A 17,240-nucleotide genomic window follows, 5' to 3' on the forward strand; every position below is an offset into this window, starting at 1 on the left:
ATGCAGAATCAGTGGGACCTGAGCTTGTCACTTGCCACCAGATGCAGCTTGTCACTTGCCACCCATAGCCTGCCACCAGATGTAGCGTATCACTTTCCACAGTTGCCTGCCACTAGATGCAGCATGTCACTTGCCACCAGCAGCCTGCCACCAGATACAGTGTGCCACTTGCCACCAGATACAGTGTGCCACTTGCAACCAGATACAGTGTGCCACTTGCTACCCACAGCCTGCCACAGATACAGTGTGCCACTTGCCACCAGCAGCCTGCCACCAGATACAATGTGCCAATTGCCATCAGCAGCCTGCCACCAGATACAGTGGGCCACTTGCCACCAGCAGCATGCCACCAGATACAGTGTGCCACTTGCCAACAGCAGCCTTTCACCAGATACAGTGCGCCACTTGCCAACCACAGCCTGTCACCAGATACAGTGTGCCACTTACTACCGACAGCCTGTCACCAGATACAGTGTGCCACTTGCCACCAGCAGCCTGCCACTAGATACAGTGTGCCACTTGCCACCAGATACATTGTGCCACTTGCCACCAGATACAGTGTGCCACTTGCCACCAGCAGCCTGCCACCAGATACAGTGTGTCACTTGCCACCAGCAGCCTGTCACCAGATACATTGTGCCACTTGCCACCAGATACAGTGTGCCACTTGCCACCAGCAGCCTGCCACCAGATACATTGTGCCACTTGCCACCAGATACAGTGTGCCACTTGCCACCAGCAGCCTTCCATCAGATACATTGTGCCACTTACCAACCACAGCCTACCACCAGATACAGTGTGTCACTTACCACCAGTGGCCTTCCACCAGATAGTGTGCCACTTTCCACCAGCAGCCTGCCATCAGATACAGTGTGCCACTTGCCACCAGCAGCCTGCCACCAGATACAGTGTGCCACTTGCCACCAGCAGCCTGCCACCAGATACAGTGTGCCACTTGCCAACCACAGCCTGCCACCAGATACAGTGTGCCACTTGCCTCCAGCAGCCTGCCACCAGATACAGTGTGCCACTTGCCAACCACAGCCTACCACCAGATACAGTGTGTCACTTACCACCAGCAGCCTTCCACCAGATAGTGTGCCACTTGCCACCAGCAGCCTGCCACCAGATACAGTGTGCCACTTGCCACCAGCAGCCTGCCACGAGATACAGTGTGCCACTTGCCACCAGCAGCCTGCCACCAGATACAGTGTGCCACTTGCCAACCACAGCCTACCACCAGATACAGTGTGTCACTTACCACCAGCAGCCTTCCACCAGATAGTGTGCCACTTGCCACCAGCAGCCTGCCACCAGATACAGTGTGCCACTTGCCACTAGCAGCCTGCCACCAGATACAGTGTGCCACTTGCCACTGACAGCCTGTCACCAGATACAGCGTGTCACTTGCCACCAGCAGCCTTCCATCAGATACATTGTGCCACTTACCAACCACAGCCTACCACCAGATACAGTGTGTCACTTACCACCAGTAGCCTTCCACCAGATAGTGTGCCACTTGCCACCAGCAGCCTGCCATCAGATACAGTGTGCCACTTGCCACCAGCAGCCTGCCACCAGATACAGTGTGCCACTTGCCACCAGCAGCCTGCCACCAGATACATTGTGCCACTTGCCAACCACAGCCTGCCACCAGATACAGTGTGCCACTTGCCTCCAGCAGCCTGCCACCAGATACAGTGTGCCACTTGCCAACCACAGCCTACCACCAGATACAGTGTGTCACTTACCACCAGCAGCCTTCCACCAGATAGTGTGCCACTTGCCACCAGCAGCCTGCCACCAGATACAGTGTGCCACTTGCCACCAGCAGCCTGCCACCAGATACAGTGTGCCACTTGCCACCAGCAGCCTGCCACCAGATACAGTGTGCCACTTGCCAACCACAGCCTACCACCAGATACAGTGTGTCACTTACCACCAGCAGCCTTCCACCAGATAGTGTGCCACTTGCCACCAGCAGCCTGCCACCAGATACAGTGTGCCACTTGCCACTAGCAGCCTGCCACCAGATACAGTGTGCCACTTGCCACTGACAGCCTGTCACCAGATACAGCGTGTCACTTGCCACCAGCAGCCTGACCCCAGATACAGTGTGCCACTTGCCACCAGATAGTGTGCCACTTGCCACCAGCAGCCTGCCACCAGATACAGTGTGCCACTTGCCAACCACAGCCTACCACCAGATACAGTGTGTCACTTACCACCAGCAGCCTTCCACCAGATAGTGTGCCACTTGCCACCAGCAGCCTGCCACCAGATACAGTATGCCACTTGCCACCAGCAGCCTGCCACCAGATACAGTGTGCCACTTGCCAACCACAGCCTACCACCAGATACAGTGTGCCACTTGCCACCAGATAGTGTGCCACTTGAAACCAGCAGCCTGCCACCAGATACAGTGTGCCACTTGCCAACCACAGCCTACCACCAGATACAGTGTGTCACTTACCACCAGCAGCCTTCCACCAGATAGTGTGCCACTTGCCACCAGCAGCCTGCCACCAGATACAGTGTGCCACTTGCCACCAGCAGCCTGCCACAAGATACAGTGTGCCACTTGCCACCAGATAGTGTGCCACTTGCCACCAACAGCCTGCCACCAGATACAGTGTGCCACTTGCCAACCACAGCCTACCACCAGATACAGTGTGTCACTTACCACCAGCAGCCTTCCACCAGATAGTGTGCCACTTTCCACCAGCAGCCTGCCACCAGATACAGTGTGCCACTTGCCACTGACAGCCTGTCACCAGATACAGCGTGTCACTTGCCACCAGCAGCCTGACCCCAGATACAGTCTGCCACTTGCCACCAGATAGTGTGCCACTTGCCACCAGCAGCCTGCCACCAGATACAGTGTGCCACTTGCCAACCATAGCCTACCACCAGATACTGTGTGTCACTTACCACCAGCAGCCTTCCACCAGATAGTGTGCCACTTGCCACCAGCAGCCTGCCACCAGATACAGTATGCCACTTGCCACCAGCAGCCTGCCACCAGATACAGTGTGCCACTTGCCAACCACAGCCTACCACCAGATACAGTGTGCCACTTGCCAGCAGATAGTGTGCCACTTGAAACCAGCAGCCTGCCACCAGATACAGTGTGCCACTTGCCAACCACAGCCTACCACCAGATACAGTGTGTCACTTACCACCAGCAGCCTTCCATCAGATAATGTGCCACTTGCCACCAGCAGCCTGCCACCAGATACAGTGTGCCACTTGCCACTAGCAGCCTGCCACCAGATACAGTGTGCCACTTGCCACTGACAGCCTGTCACCAGATACAGCGTGTCACTTGCCAACCACAGCCTGCCACCAGATACAGTGTGCCACTTTCCACCAGCAGCTTGCCACCAGATACAGTGTGCCACTTGCCAACCACAGCCTACCACCAGATACAGTGTGTCACTTACCACCAGCAGCCTTCCACCAGATACAGTGTGCCACTTGCCACTAGCAGCCTGCCACCAGATACAGTGTGCCACTTGCCACTAGCAGCCTGCCACCAGATACAGTGTGCCACTTGCCACCAGCAGCCTGCCACTCCCTCCAGGACTCTTCCAGGATGGGTAGAAGGGACAGGGCCTGCATAGTCAAAGAAATCCCTGGAGCCCCCACCCCTCCTCATCTGGGATGGTATGGTTGTGTGTAAAATGAATGCCAGGAGTATTGATCAGACCAAGTTCTATAGAGGGGGGTGTGTACAGCCTTTGGGCTCACACTGGTTTGCTGCAGTTTGGGCGCACTGCTTGTGTATCTGCAGTTTAGAAATCAATAGGACTGTGGGTAAAACGCAGGAAAACTGCGGATACACCAGCAATGGGCCAAAACACAGCAAAGCAGTGTGAACCCACCTAAAAGCACAAGGAGCCGAGTCTATATATTGACTGCAGTTATAACAGCCATTGCTGAAGATAAAGGTAAAAGAGGGGGAGAGATGGGAGATAAGAGTCCAGTCACTGAGCTCACACTTGGATGGTCAGAAGCTTATCACTCAGATATGTGTTCACCTTCTATCTACCGGCTGCAGTTGCTCTGTTTCCCAGACCACACGGCTCCTTCACTGCACACAGAGAGAGGAGAGAGGGGAGGGGGAAGGCAGAGTCATTTGTGTAGGGGGGAACTGTGCACTGTGACACTGTAATAACCACAGTGAGCCAACAGAGATGCAGCCAGACACCCCTACATTTACACACAGCTTCTCCTGTCCCAGAGAAGTTTATGGACATGAGAAATCAGGCTTATACTGCTGGCTGTGAGGGCCGATTTTAAGGCAGGGGCCTGGAGCTGCAGCTCCATCAGCCCCTATGTTAATCCGGCCCTGCCCATGCTAAGATGGTAGCCATCGATCAAAATCAAATTCCAAAATTTGAAAAACTTTGGCATCCTTGGATAAAACAACAGTTCCTGTCAAACTTCAATGACTCTGTCCTGTTGCCATGGTAACAGATTAAATGACTTACAGAGACACCCATTCTAAGGCTTCAAAGAGAACTAAAAAGAATAATAAACTGACGAGCGGGACAATCTTGTGGACCATACCTCTACCTTTCAACCCTTTTTCTTCGTTCTCTTTCCTTTTCTCCACCTTACGATTAAAGCTCATTATCAGAATTTATTTGACCTATATACACTCTACTTGTAAACAATATGTATAGTAGGTATAAATCATTTAAATACCTACAAAAGTAACTAAGGAAATGATATACATCTTTAATTTAGGTTTACGTGAACCCAATGTTTAATATTTGAAATTTCATGATATTTACCTATATAAACCCTACTGTAAAACAATGAGCTTACTTTATAGATCCTTGTAAACTTACTTTATGTATCTTTATAACATTGTATACTCAATAAACTTCTTTTGACAAGGAAAAGGCAACATTTTTATTTCTTAACAAGCATGTCATACAGTACTTACCTGCTCTGTGCAATATTTTTGCACAGAGCAAACCCTATCCTCCTCTTCTCAGTTCCCCTGCCGGTGTTCTGGGCTCTTCCCCCCTCCAAGTGCCCCCACTCCCTCCGCACTGGCTGTGACTGACAGCCAATGGCTCCCGCTGCTGTCTCTCAGCCAGTGAGGAGGGAGAGACCTAGGAGAGCCGCTGCTCTCATGCACATTGCTTGATTGAGACAGGGTTTAGGTATGTATTAGGGGGTGCCGAGGAGGGTAAAAAACCCAGGATCACTTTAGCCCTAACTACCAGTCCAGAGTATTTGGTAGACAGGCTATGAGCCTAACAGGATAGATCATTTCAGCAGCAACTACCCAGGCCACAGCCTGGGGGAAGAGAGAGCTCACATGGCCAGCCCCAAATATTTATATAATTTTCCAGCATGGACCAGTAGTAATAAACCTCCTACTAGTTGACAGAAGAAAATATAAATATTCGTAACTCAATCTTACTATGGCAGCTCATACCATTGCCAGAGGCACTAGTTACACCTACTGGCAGCAGAGAGAAACTTTAGCTCCACTGAATTTAGGGGTAGACCAGGTGAACAAATAAACTACAAATCCAGCTTGGGCTGACTGCCATCCATGGCTAAATTGAGATAGTAGTCCCTGTTTAGGAGAGGGTGCAACAGTATTTTGATGACTTTTGATGCACTTTCCAAATGATACAATAATGGCTATGTACTTGCCTCTATAGATACTATGCAAAATGTTATTCTTTAATCACTTTTACTTTATATATCTCTGTCTCTAAAAAAGTAGGCTTTTTTTCACAAGTTCAACTACTAACTAAATCTGCATTTTGGTTTAACAGATTTTGTCTTTGGAAAGCTGATGATCACCCAGGTTCCAAATGAATTAAACATACATAAAGGAGAGTCTGTCACTCTAACTTGTAGATGGAATATTACAGATGTCCAAAGGATCAGAGTGGAATGGAGAAAATACAACAAATCACATCCATGGCATGACAATGGAACTCTCTTGTCAACTGGCTTGTGGACACATCCAAATAATACGACTATATTTATAGTGATGAACCAAAACAGAAGTTCTTATGTAATTACCAATGACACAGCAATGATGACACTGGAATCCATCACAGAGGAAGATGAAGGACTGTATGTCTGTAAGACTGTTTCTGAAATACCCACACTGTACATAGTACAAGGAAATGGTACTCTGTTACAAGTCCACAATAATAAACCAGATGGTAAGAATACATAACTTCTAAATGTAATGTTCAGTATAGGTACTATAGCAATATTAGAGAATAATTACGAAAAGTTGGAAAAAACCTAGCATGTCATTCACCTGCTTAGAAAATTGCTAATAAATTAGTAATTAAATGATTCACAGTTCTTGCAGGAGTGGGGAAAGCAGAAAATGTGTGTATGTAACCCACTAGTCATAGACATGGTGATCAAATGAAAAGGCTTCCTTTCCTTTAAATATGCATAAGTGTTTTGGACACAATTGCATGTTTATACACAGAATGCACATTCCTTACACAGGCCTTATCTCAGGGAACCAATACTTTAATACAGTAGTACTTTATTATGGTAGTATTAAAGTATCACTCATTGGAAAGACCTTGACTTAATCATTTGAAAGGGTGTCCACGTACTTTTAACTGTATAGACTAGAGGGTGCAAAAGGTGGCCACCAACTTTTGGAAATATTGAGCTCCATTCACAAAGTGGTATCTTACCGCATACGAGTTTGCAGTAAGATAACACTCAGCCTCAAAAGTTTTTTGGCATTCACTAAAAACTGCTACTAAACTATTGCATGAGCTATTTTATGAAGTCATGCAGTATTTTAGTAGTGAAAACATGTGATAATACAGCATAATAGCAAAAAAAGACGAAATAAACCGGGAGTTTGAGGGGTAAAATAATTCACTGACTCACCTGTAGGGTGTGGTTGTGCCTCAAACAATTTAGACAAAAAAAAGGGAGAGGAAGACGGTGATAAGAGCACACTGTCAAAAAGTTAGACACTGGTAACCAAGCAATTTAACCCCTTCCTGACCAGCCACCGCAGTTATACTACGGCAGGTTGGCCCCCCTGGGCGAACCGTCGTAGCTATACGTCGGCTCGCCTTTTGCAGATGCACTTGCCCGGCGGTCTCGATGATTGTTGGGCACCAGCGACTGCTCCACACAGAGACAGAACGGAGATCTGTCAATGTAAACAGACAGATCTCCGTGCATTCAGGGGTGAGGAGAGCGATCTGTTGTTCATACTAAGTATGAACAACAATCGCTCTCCTCACCCAAGCAGTCCCATCCCCCCACAGTTAGAATCACTCCCTAGGTAACACAGTTAACCCCTTGATTGCCCCCTACTGTTAACCCCTTCCCTGCCAGTGACATTTACACAGTAATCAGTGCATTTTTATAGCACTGATCGCAGTATAAATACCAATGGTCCCAAAAATGTGTCCGATCTCTCTACCATAATGTTGCAGTCCCGATAAAAATCGCTGATCACCGCCATTACTAGTAAAAAAAGAAAATTTTTTTATAGACGCTATAATTTTTTTATAGACGCTATAACTTTTGCACAAACCAATCAATATACGCTTATTGAGATTTTTATTACCAAAAATATGTAGAAGCATAGATATCGGCCTAAACTGAGAAAAAAAAAAAAATGGGGATATTTATTATAGCAAAAAGTACAAAATATTTGTGTTTTTTTTTTCAAAATTGTCACTCTCTTTTTTGTTTAGAGCACAAAAAATAACAACCGCAGAGATGATCAATTACCACCAAAAGAAAGCTCTATTTGTGGGAAAAAAAGGGCGTCAATTTTGTTTGGGTACAACCGCGCAATTTTCAGTTAAAGCGACGCAGTGTTGTATCGCAAAAAAATGGCCTGGTCATTAAGCAGCCAAATCTTCCAGGGCTGAAGTGGTTCATTCCGTACAAAAACATACATTCATTACATACAAAAACATTAAAAAAAATTACAATCCGGATTGTTAACCCGTGTGCTGGAAACTTTCTGATATATTCAGGTAAAAAAATTGCTGAATATAAAAATGTATCCCAGGCTGATGATGGTAATTAAACAGTACTCTGATGAATGCACTAGGACAATGGCGAATAAAGTATTTGAAAAAAAAAAAAAAAAAAAAATACTTCACATATAGCATCGATAGATTAGATATCTACCTAGGAGTACAATAATGCAGCATAATGCCTGGAGGCAGCTGGCATTTCTACTACCTCTAGTAGATTCCGCAATGTTAAGGAGCGGGCGGCAGCCTGCTCCTTAACAACCGGTAAACAACATGGTTCCTCATTGACAGCTGGTATGGATTCTGGTATGGATTCTGGTATGGATTTTATTTTCAATAGAATTTATTGAAGAAATCAGGATTACAAGATATAAGGAGTGTGGAAAACCCAGAGGGGGGGGGGATACACTGGTTTTCATCTTTTTTAAAAATACAACAAACATTAGCAAAAAAAAAATTATATATAAAGTCTTTACCAAAAAAATAATATATATTTCAAAGTCTTTACCACGTAACTATAGACCTGTTAGTTCAACTTCTATAGTTGGGAAGATACTGGAGCATTTAATAAAAGACCACATAGACGAGTTCTTGCTGGAAAAGAAATATTTTAAGCAAACAGACAGCATGGATTCATGAAAGACAGAAGTTGTCAGACAAACCTGTTTCCTTTTATGAAGAGGTAAGTAGAACCTTGGACAGAGGGGTGGCTGTGGACGTGGTATACTTGGGTTTTGCAAAAGTGTTCGATATAGTTCCCCACATGCGGCTCATGTGTAAGGTAAGGTCTACAGGCTTGGAAATATCAGTTTGTAAATGGATAGAAAAATGGCTAAAAGACAGAATTCAGAGAGTAGTGGTTAATGATTCTTACACTGCATGGTCTAAGGTTATCAGTGGTGTACCCCAAGTTGAGTTGGGACCCTTACTTTTTAATATCTTTATAAATGATGTAGGGTCTGGGATCAAAAGTAACATTTCTGTCTTTGCAGATGACACCAAGCTATGCTGTGGAATAACGTCCTTACAGGATGTCTCCAATTTACAAGCCGACCTCAATGCACTGTCTAATTGGTCGACTGTGTGGCAGATGAGGTTTAATGTTGATAAATGTAAAGTTATGCACTTGGGGGCTAAGAATATGCATGCATCATACATACTAGGGGGAGTACAACTGGGGGAATCCGTAGTGAAGAAGGATCTGGGGGTTTTGGTAGATCATAAGCTCAATAATAGCATGCATTACCAAGCTGCGGTTTCCAAAGCGAGCAAAGTCCTTTCTTGTATTAGGAGAGGTATGGACTCCAGAGAGAGAAAGATAATTTTGCCCCTGTTCAAATCATTAGTAAGACCTCATCTGGAATATGCAGTTCAGTTTTGGACACCAGTTTTCAAAAAGGATATCGGGGAACTGGAGAAAGTGCAGAGAAGGGCAACCAAACTGATAAGAGGCATGGAGGAACTCAGCTATGAGGAAGGATTAAAGGAACTGAATTTATTCACTCTTGAGAAGAGGAGATTAAGGGGGGGATATGATCAACATGTTCAAATATATAAGGGGTGCATATAGTGAGCTTGGTGTTCAGTTATTCACTTTACAGTCAAAACAGAGGACACAGGGCACTCTTTACGTCTAGAGTAAAAAAGATTTCATCTCCAAATACAGAAAGGTTTCTTCACAGTAAGAGCTGTGAAAATGTGGAATAGACTCCCTCCAGAGGTGGTTCTGGCTAGCTCAAAAGATTGCTTTAAGAAAGGCCTGGATACTTTCCTAAATGTACATAATATAACTGGGTACTAACATTTATAGGTAAATTTGATCTGATTGCCTCTTGGGGGATCAGGAAGGAATTTTTCCCCTGCTGTAGTAAATTGGAGCATGCTCTGCTGGGGATTGTACGATATTTTTTATTTTATTTATTTATTTTTTATGGTTGAACTGGATGGACTTGTGTCTTTTTTCAACCTAACTATGTAACTATGTATATAGAGGTAAACCATACCAATAATGTCAATACATATGGAGGAATGCATAACCTATTACCTTGGACAAGGTAATTATGGGCATTATGGGGGGGGGGGGGCTCCTTGATGTCAGAGTTGTTGAAGGAAGTCGTTGAATGAGTCTGATGTCAGTTTCTCTCGGTATACTAGTAGAGTTAGTTCCCGCTTGACTAGAGAGATTTTTGGAGGTAGTCCATTGTTTTAGGATATATTTCCGGGCTACTATGGGACAGATTAGGATCCAGAAGGTGTGCTCTTGCTTTCGGAGGGTTGGCGGTTGGGAGCAAGGTGGGAAGTTCCAGTAACTGAAGAGCATCAGAATTGGGAATTGACCCCTTTGGAAGTTGAATGAGGGTGACAGTAGAAAGATATAACTTGATCCCAGAAAGTTGAAATGTAAGGACATAACCATGGGCGGTGTGCCAAGGAGGGTTTTGGATTCAAGCAGAGCGGGCAAAGGGCAGACCGCTGGTTGGATTTTTCAGAAAGAAAGGGTATGTAAGCACGGTGAATTAATTTCAATTGTGTCTCTCTCCAGGATTAATTTGGGATTAGATGGATTATGCTTTTGTAACCCTGGAATAGCTTAATGGTATGGATTTTGACGGAAACCCTCAGGCCATAATTTTTTTTTTAATGGCATGGGGTCCCCCAAAATCCATACTGTACTCTTATTTGAGCATGCAGCCTGGCAGGTCAGGAAAGGGAGAGGATGAGCAAACTCCCCATCCTGAACCATATCAGGTACCTCAACATGTGGCCCCCTGGCCGATGACGTCACCGGGTGGCCCTGCCCCTTAGTTATTTAGGAACTGTCAGACGGCGATGTTGTCAGACAGCAGGAGGCCTCAGTGGGAGCTGACCTTTTTCTTTTTTTACTTTTTTGTGTTGGAAGTGGCAGCAGGCGTCATGATTACAATGGATTTACATTAGGGGACATTTTTGTTATTTTTTGTTTTTTAAATAAAGGACTTGTCAAAATCTGCCTACTTTTTTACACTACACCTTTTTTTTGGTGAATGAATATTGTACCCCATACTTATTCACAAGGGGGAGCAGGATCTGAAGGCCCCCATGTTAAAGGGAGCTTTCAGATTTCAATAAGCTCCCCGCCGCAGATCCCCACAACCACTGGCCAAGGTTGTGGGGAAGAGGCCCTTGTCCCCTTCAAAATGGGGACAAGGTGCTTTGGAAGGGGCAGAGCTCCCCCACCCCAAAGCAACCCCCCATGTGGCCTGGTATGGTACAGGTGGGGGGGGGGGGTGCCTGCTTATCACCTTCCTTTCCTGAACTGCTGGGCTGTATGAACGGACAAGGGTCTGGTAGGGATTTTAGGGGGGACCCATGCCATATATTTTTAAATTTGGCATCGGGGTTCCCCTCAAAATCCATATTAGATCCTAAGGGACTGGTATGGATTGGGGGGACCGCATGCCGTTTTTTTTCCCTTAGCATTTTTTTTTTTTTAATTCGGCTGTCAGCGGGGAACTGATGACTTATTGGCTGTTAAGGACGCGGCTCCAGTCCACGCTTTAACAACCAGGTTGTTTACTTGTTAAGGATGCCGGCGGCTGCCGGTTCTGTAAATATCACATGCCGGGATCACTGCTTATTTATCGCATGACTGGCAGTAAGAGAAAAGAGATAATATTTTAATAGTATTATCCCATGCTTCATGGGTAGAAATAAAACCAACTTGATCTAAGCTAATGATTAAAGGAATGACCAATTGGAGTCTATCTGCGAATAATTTAGCATAAATGTTCAGATCCACATTAATTAGACACATTAATTAGAAAATAGGACGATAACTTGAGCATTCAGCGTGATCTTTATGGATAAGAGAAATGTGGGCTTCCTGTGATTGTCAAGGAAAAGAACATGTAGCGGAAATTAAATTGAAAGTACTATCAAGAATAGGGACTAGAGCCTCTTGGAATTTTTTTATAAAATATACTTGGCACAATGCAGTCAGGAAAGTACCATTTTGGCAACCACCAAACCCAGACACATCCAACGGATTGCCACACAGAACAGTGTGATTCGTCACTCCAGAGAACACTGCATCCAATGCTTTGCATTGCACTTGGTGATGTAAGGCTTGGATGCAGCTGCTCGGCCATGGAAACCTATTCCATGGAGCTCTCTACACACTGTTGTTGTGCTAATCTGAAGGCCACACAAGGTTTGGAGGTCTGTAGCTATTGACTGGCTGAGTTGCTGTTGTTCCCAGTTGCTTCCACTTTGTTATAATACCACTTATGCCCTGTACACACGGTCGGACATTGATCGGACATTCCGACAACAAAATCCATGGATTTTTTCAGTCGGATGTTAGCTCAAACTTTCTTGCATACACACGGTCACACAAAGTTGTCGGAAAATCCGATTGTTCTGAACGCGGTGACGTAAAACACGTTCGTCGGGATTATAAACGAGGCAGTAGCCAATAGCTTTCATCTCTTTATTTATTCTGAGCATGCGTGGCACTTTGTGCGTCGGATTTGTGTACACACGATCGAAATTTCCGACAACGAATTTTGTTGACGGAAAATTTTATAGCAAACTCTCAAACTTTGTGTGTCAGAAATTCCTATGGAAAATGTGTGATGGAGTCTACACATGGTCGGAATTTCCGACAACAAGGTCCTATCACACATTTTCCATCAGAAAATCCAACCGTGTGTACAGGGCATGACATTTGACCGTGGAATATTTAGTAGCAAGGAAATTTCACAGATAGACTTATTGCACTAGTGGCAACCAATCATGGTACCACGCTTGAATTTATTGAGCTCCTGAGAGCAACCCATTTTTTCATAAATGCTTGTAAAAGCAGTCTGCATGCCTAGGTGCTTGATTTTATACAATTGTGGCCATGGAGGTGATTTGGAACACCTGAATCCAATGATTTGGAGGAGTGTCTCAATACTTTTGGCAATATAGTGTTTATATGGGGAACCCAGGTTTTAGGCCTGATTCACACCTATGCATTTTTAGTGCTTTTTGCATTTTTCAGATTTGCACTACAGAACGTGTGCCATAGGAAACCAGGTTAAATGGACTGTAGTACAAATCTGCAAAATGTCTAGTACAGGTTGCAGTTTGCATATTCCAGGTGCATTTTGCATTCTCCAATACATGTTTTTGATCCATTGAAGTCTATGGAACCAAAAACCAGAAAAAAGTCCATGGCCCTTTCCATAAAATGCACAGATGTGAATGTGATCCATAGGAAACCATGTTAAATGGACTGTAATATGTTTATGAAAAACTGAAAATGCACTAAAAAATGCAGGTGTGAACCAGACCTAAAGCCCACCTCCTGGATGTCGTATTTATGTGTAACCGTGTCATAAAGGGGTAATATAACTTTAAAGAGGAAATTCATTCTCTCAATATTCTCATTCCATCTTTCCTCTTCTGTATCAGAATCCATCATGCATATCCTGTGCAGTTGTGCCAAAGGTCTCTGCCAATTCTTTGGGACCCAACATAGACTTGCAACCAATCTTTGTATGCCTTGTTTCCCCGCACATGTCAGAATCTCATGGCACACTTGCACCTATTAGTAAACTTACTTCATTGGGCCCCGCTGCCTCCTGAGATGTATATGTCACACATTCCTGTAGGCAGTGAAGGGGACCCTACAACATTCTCATCTAGGCCAGAAAGAAGGAAGTGCTGGACTAAAGCAGTAAAAAAGGTTAGAAACCAGTCTAAAATGTAGAAAGCGTATCCAGTTGTGGAGGAGGGAGAGGGAGAAACCAGAAGCAAAAAAGCTTTTGTAACTGTTTTTGACTTGATTATTAACCCCCTCTTCCTCCCTCTGTGCATGATCTGTACATTAACCCTTTCATGACTAAGCCTATTTTTGAAATTAGGTGTTTACATCCATAAAATCTGTATTTTTTGCTAGAAAATTACTTAGAGCCCCCAAACATTATATATTTTTTTTAGCAGAGAATCCAAAAATTAAAGTGGCGATTGTTGCAATATTTTATGTCACACGATATTTGTGCAGCGGTGTTTTAAACGCAACTTTTGGGGAAAAGGGACACTCATGAATTAAAAAAAAAAAACAAACAGTAAAGTTACCCCAACTTTTTTGTATAATGTGAAAGATGATGTTACGCTGAGTAAATAGATACCAAACATGTCACGCTTTATAATTGCACGCACTCTTGGAATGGCGACAAACTACGGTACCTAAAAATCTCCATAGGCGACGCTTTAAAAATTTTTTACGGCTACCAGGTTAGCATTACAGAGGAGGTCTAGTACTAGAATTATTGCTCTCACTCTGACGATCGCGGCGATACCTCACATGTGTGATTTGAACACCGTATACATATGCGGGCGCGACTTCCGTATGCGTTTTCTTTGCTGCGCGAGCTCATGGGGATGGGGGCACTTTAAAAATTCTTTTTTTTTTCTTATTTATTTTATTTATTTTTATATTTATAAATTGTGTTTAAAAAAAAAAAATTTGATCACTTTTATTGCTGTCACAAGGAATGTAAACATCCCTTGTGACAGTAATAGGTGGTGACAGGTACTCTTTATGGAGGGATCGGGGGTCAAAGTATTCAGATCGCCGAAAACGGTGATTCTGAATACTGTATATTTTTTTTTAAAACCGGCGCCATTGGCAGCCGACTAAATGGGACTCATGACGTCGCTTCCGTGTTTACGATTAGGAGGCTGGAACGAAGCCATTCACGGCTTCATTCCAGTCCGTCCCCAGCTGCCGGAGGCGGACGATTGGTCATTGGGCCTCCCGATGAAACGGGAGGCCCGGTAAGAGCGGCGGGAGGCGGCGGGAGGGGGGGGGGCCGTCCCTTCCCGCTCCTCCGGTATAACAGCCGAGCGGCTTTTAGCCGCATCTGTTGTTATAACTGGATAGCCAAAAAACAGTACCAGGATAATGCCTGCAGCTGCGGGCATTATCCCGGTATAACCCCGGAAAGCCGAGTACGCACATCTGCGTACGCTTGGCGGGAAGGGGTTTAATGATGTGCTATATCTAATACACCATTTCCAAGCACCATGTATTAATCACTTCAGTACCCATGTGTTTCTTCATTTTCAAAATATTGTGGCAAAGAATATTTTAATTTCCCAAAACGAGTAATTTTTGGGGTGATTGCACTGTCCTGGCATCTTTATTTGATATTTTTTTAAACAGAATGAATTTTTTATGTTGGTCTTTTTTCCTTTAAATTGTTAATAATAAATAAATAAAATATTAAATATTCCTGCATGTCAGTCCCGACTTCAGGGGCGATTTCAGAGACATCTGTGCGGGTTGCTGCACAGATGTCAATGGAAATCGCTCCCTGAAATCACCAAAAGTAGTACAAAAACTACTTTTGGGAATTGGTGCGGTGCCGCAAATGCGGCGTCGCACCAATTTGGATAGTGCCATTGCCAGCAATTGCAAATTGCATGCCAAATCGCATCAATGTGAACCAGGGCTTAAGCTGTGAACTTTGAGAATGAATTACTCTACAGTGTCTGCTGCAACAGAGGCCCCCGTGGAATTGTTTTAATGCTTATTTAGTGCTCGTAAAGAGAATGCAAATATTTGAATGCCAACAGCCTGGTCACAGGTCAATGTTGAATATTTGGTATTATGCCATAATCCAGCACTATGATGACCAAATTTACATCTGATGAAAAATCATGATGTATGAAATGAATAGTTATTCAATGTTTATGATTTATTGATGTGTTTTATGTTAACATAATTATTATATTTTCAGTTTCAGATTTGGTTAAGTTTTGGTACTTATACTTCATTTTCCTTATCATAATTCCCAAACTGATCACAATGTACTGCTGTTGGAAGAAGGGAAAAGGTAACTTTAATAGTATATTTTGTGTTTTTTCACCTTTATCCTTTTTTTATGGTGGTATGTTATATCTTAGAACAACTGATTTGCCAATTATACAGAACCCTATCAGAGTAATAGTACACTGATCAGATCAGATCTTATAATAAAGGACATTTTGGAATGTATTACCGATTTAAATATATTTAGGTTGATTAGAAATCCACAAAGATCACACCTATGGTAACATGAGAGGAAACACACAAAAAGATTTGAAGTATCCTGGAACTAAAATTACGTTTTATTGAAAATAAAATATAATTTCTACCATCTAACTCTATTTCATGCTGCCATTTCATTGTCCAATCAGTTTAACCCAAAGTCAGTAAGAATACCCGGACAAGGGGATGACAGTTGGGGGGAGCCAGGCCCCAGTTACCATATAAAACTGAAGCAGGGAGAAGCACAGAAGAGTCCTTCTTGCTATTAAAGTAGCAGGCATGTTATGATGTGATATTATGATGATTTTTTTTAGTACACTGGAGTACAGGTTCATTAAATAATAAGATTCAAATCCTAAAATGTCTATATTTATGATTAGTTCCAATCAAGGTTTTATGACATAATATGCAACATATAGTAGAGTGAAGCAATGTCAGAAGGATGAACTTCCACCAGTCATGATTTATTTTGATTAAAAACTTACTTAAAACAAAAGTTCTAGACTCATGCTGATTTAAAGCCCAACTCTGGGGATACCAACAGCAATAAAAATCTGACAGGGGTCCTATTACTTCCCTATTTTATACCCAAAAATGTGGCTTTGTGTGGCTGGTCGTAAACGTTACCATTTGTATGTTTATATATCTGTAAAATAAAAGGCAACGAAGTAAAGAACTTTTCATTTGGCAACCACTCACATATATGCCTAATGCCGCGTACACACGGTCGGACTTTTCGTCTACAAAAGTCCAACGGACGCTGACGGACTAAAGCTGGCTGGTAATCCGATCGTGTGTGGGCTTCTCCGGACTTTCAACGGACTTTTTTAGCCTCAAATCCGACGGACTTTAGATTTGAAACATGCTTCAAATCTTTACGTCGTAAGTACGACGGACCCCGAAATCCGCTCGTCTGTGTGCTAGTCCGACGGACAAAAACCCATGCTAGGGCAGCTATTGGCTACTGGCTATGAACTTCCTTATTTTAGTCCGGTGTACGTCATCACGTACGAATCCGTCGGACTTTTGTGTGGTCGTGTGTAGGCAAGTCCGTTCGTAAGAAAGTCTGCCGCAAGTCCGCCGAAGGTACGTCGGAAGTCTGTCGGACAGGCTGTCGGACTTTTGTAGACGAAAAGTCCGACCGTGTGTACGCGGCATTAGAA

At 44.0% G+C, this 17,240-nt stretch overlaps 1 protein-coding gene across 1 annotated transcript in view; it reads left to right on the forward strand.

Moving 5' to 3' along the window:
- LOC141125202 (uncharacterized) overlaps positions 1 to 17,240 on the forward strand; it is a 54,182-nt gene that overhangs the window by 33,247 nt on the left and 3,695 nt on the right. The window contains exons 3-4 of the mRNA XM_073612301.1: positions 5,805 to 6,203; positions 15,788 to 15,883. Coding sequence (XP_073468402.1) covers positions 5,805 to 6,203; positions 15,788 to 15,883 — 495 coding nt within the window. The remainder of the gene's footprint in view (positions 1 to 5,804; positions 6,204 to 15,787; positions 15,884 to 17,240) is intronic.

This window comes from Aquarana catesbeiana, linkage group LG01 (genome assembly GCF_042186555.1).
Source record: "Aquarana catesbeiana isolate 2022-GZ linkage group LG01, ASM4218655v1, whole genome shotgun sequence".
Taxonomy (NCBI): domain Eukaryota; kingdom Metazoa; phylum Chordata; class Amphibia; order Anura; family Ranidae; genus Aquarana; species Aquarana catesbeiana.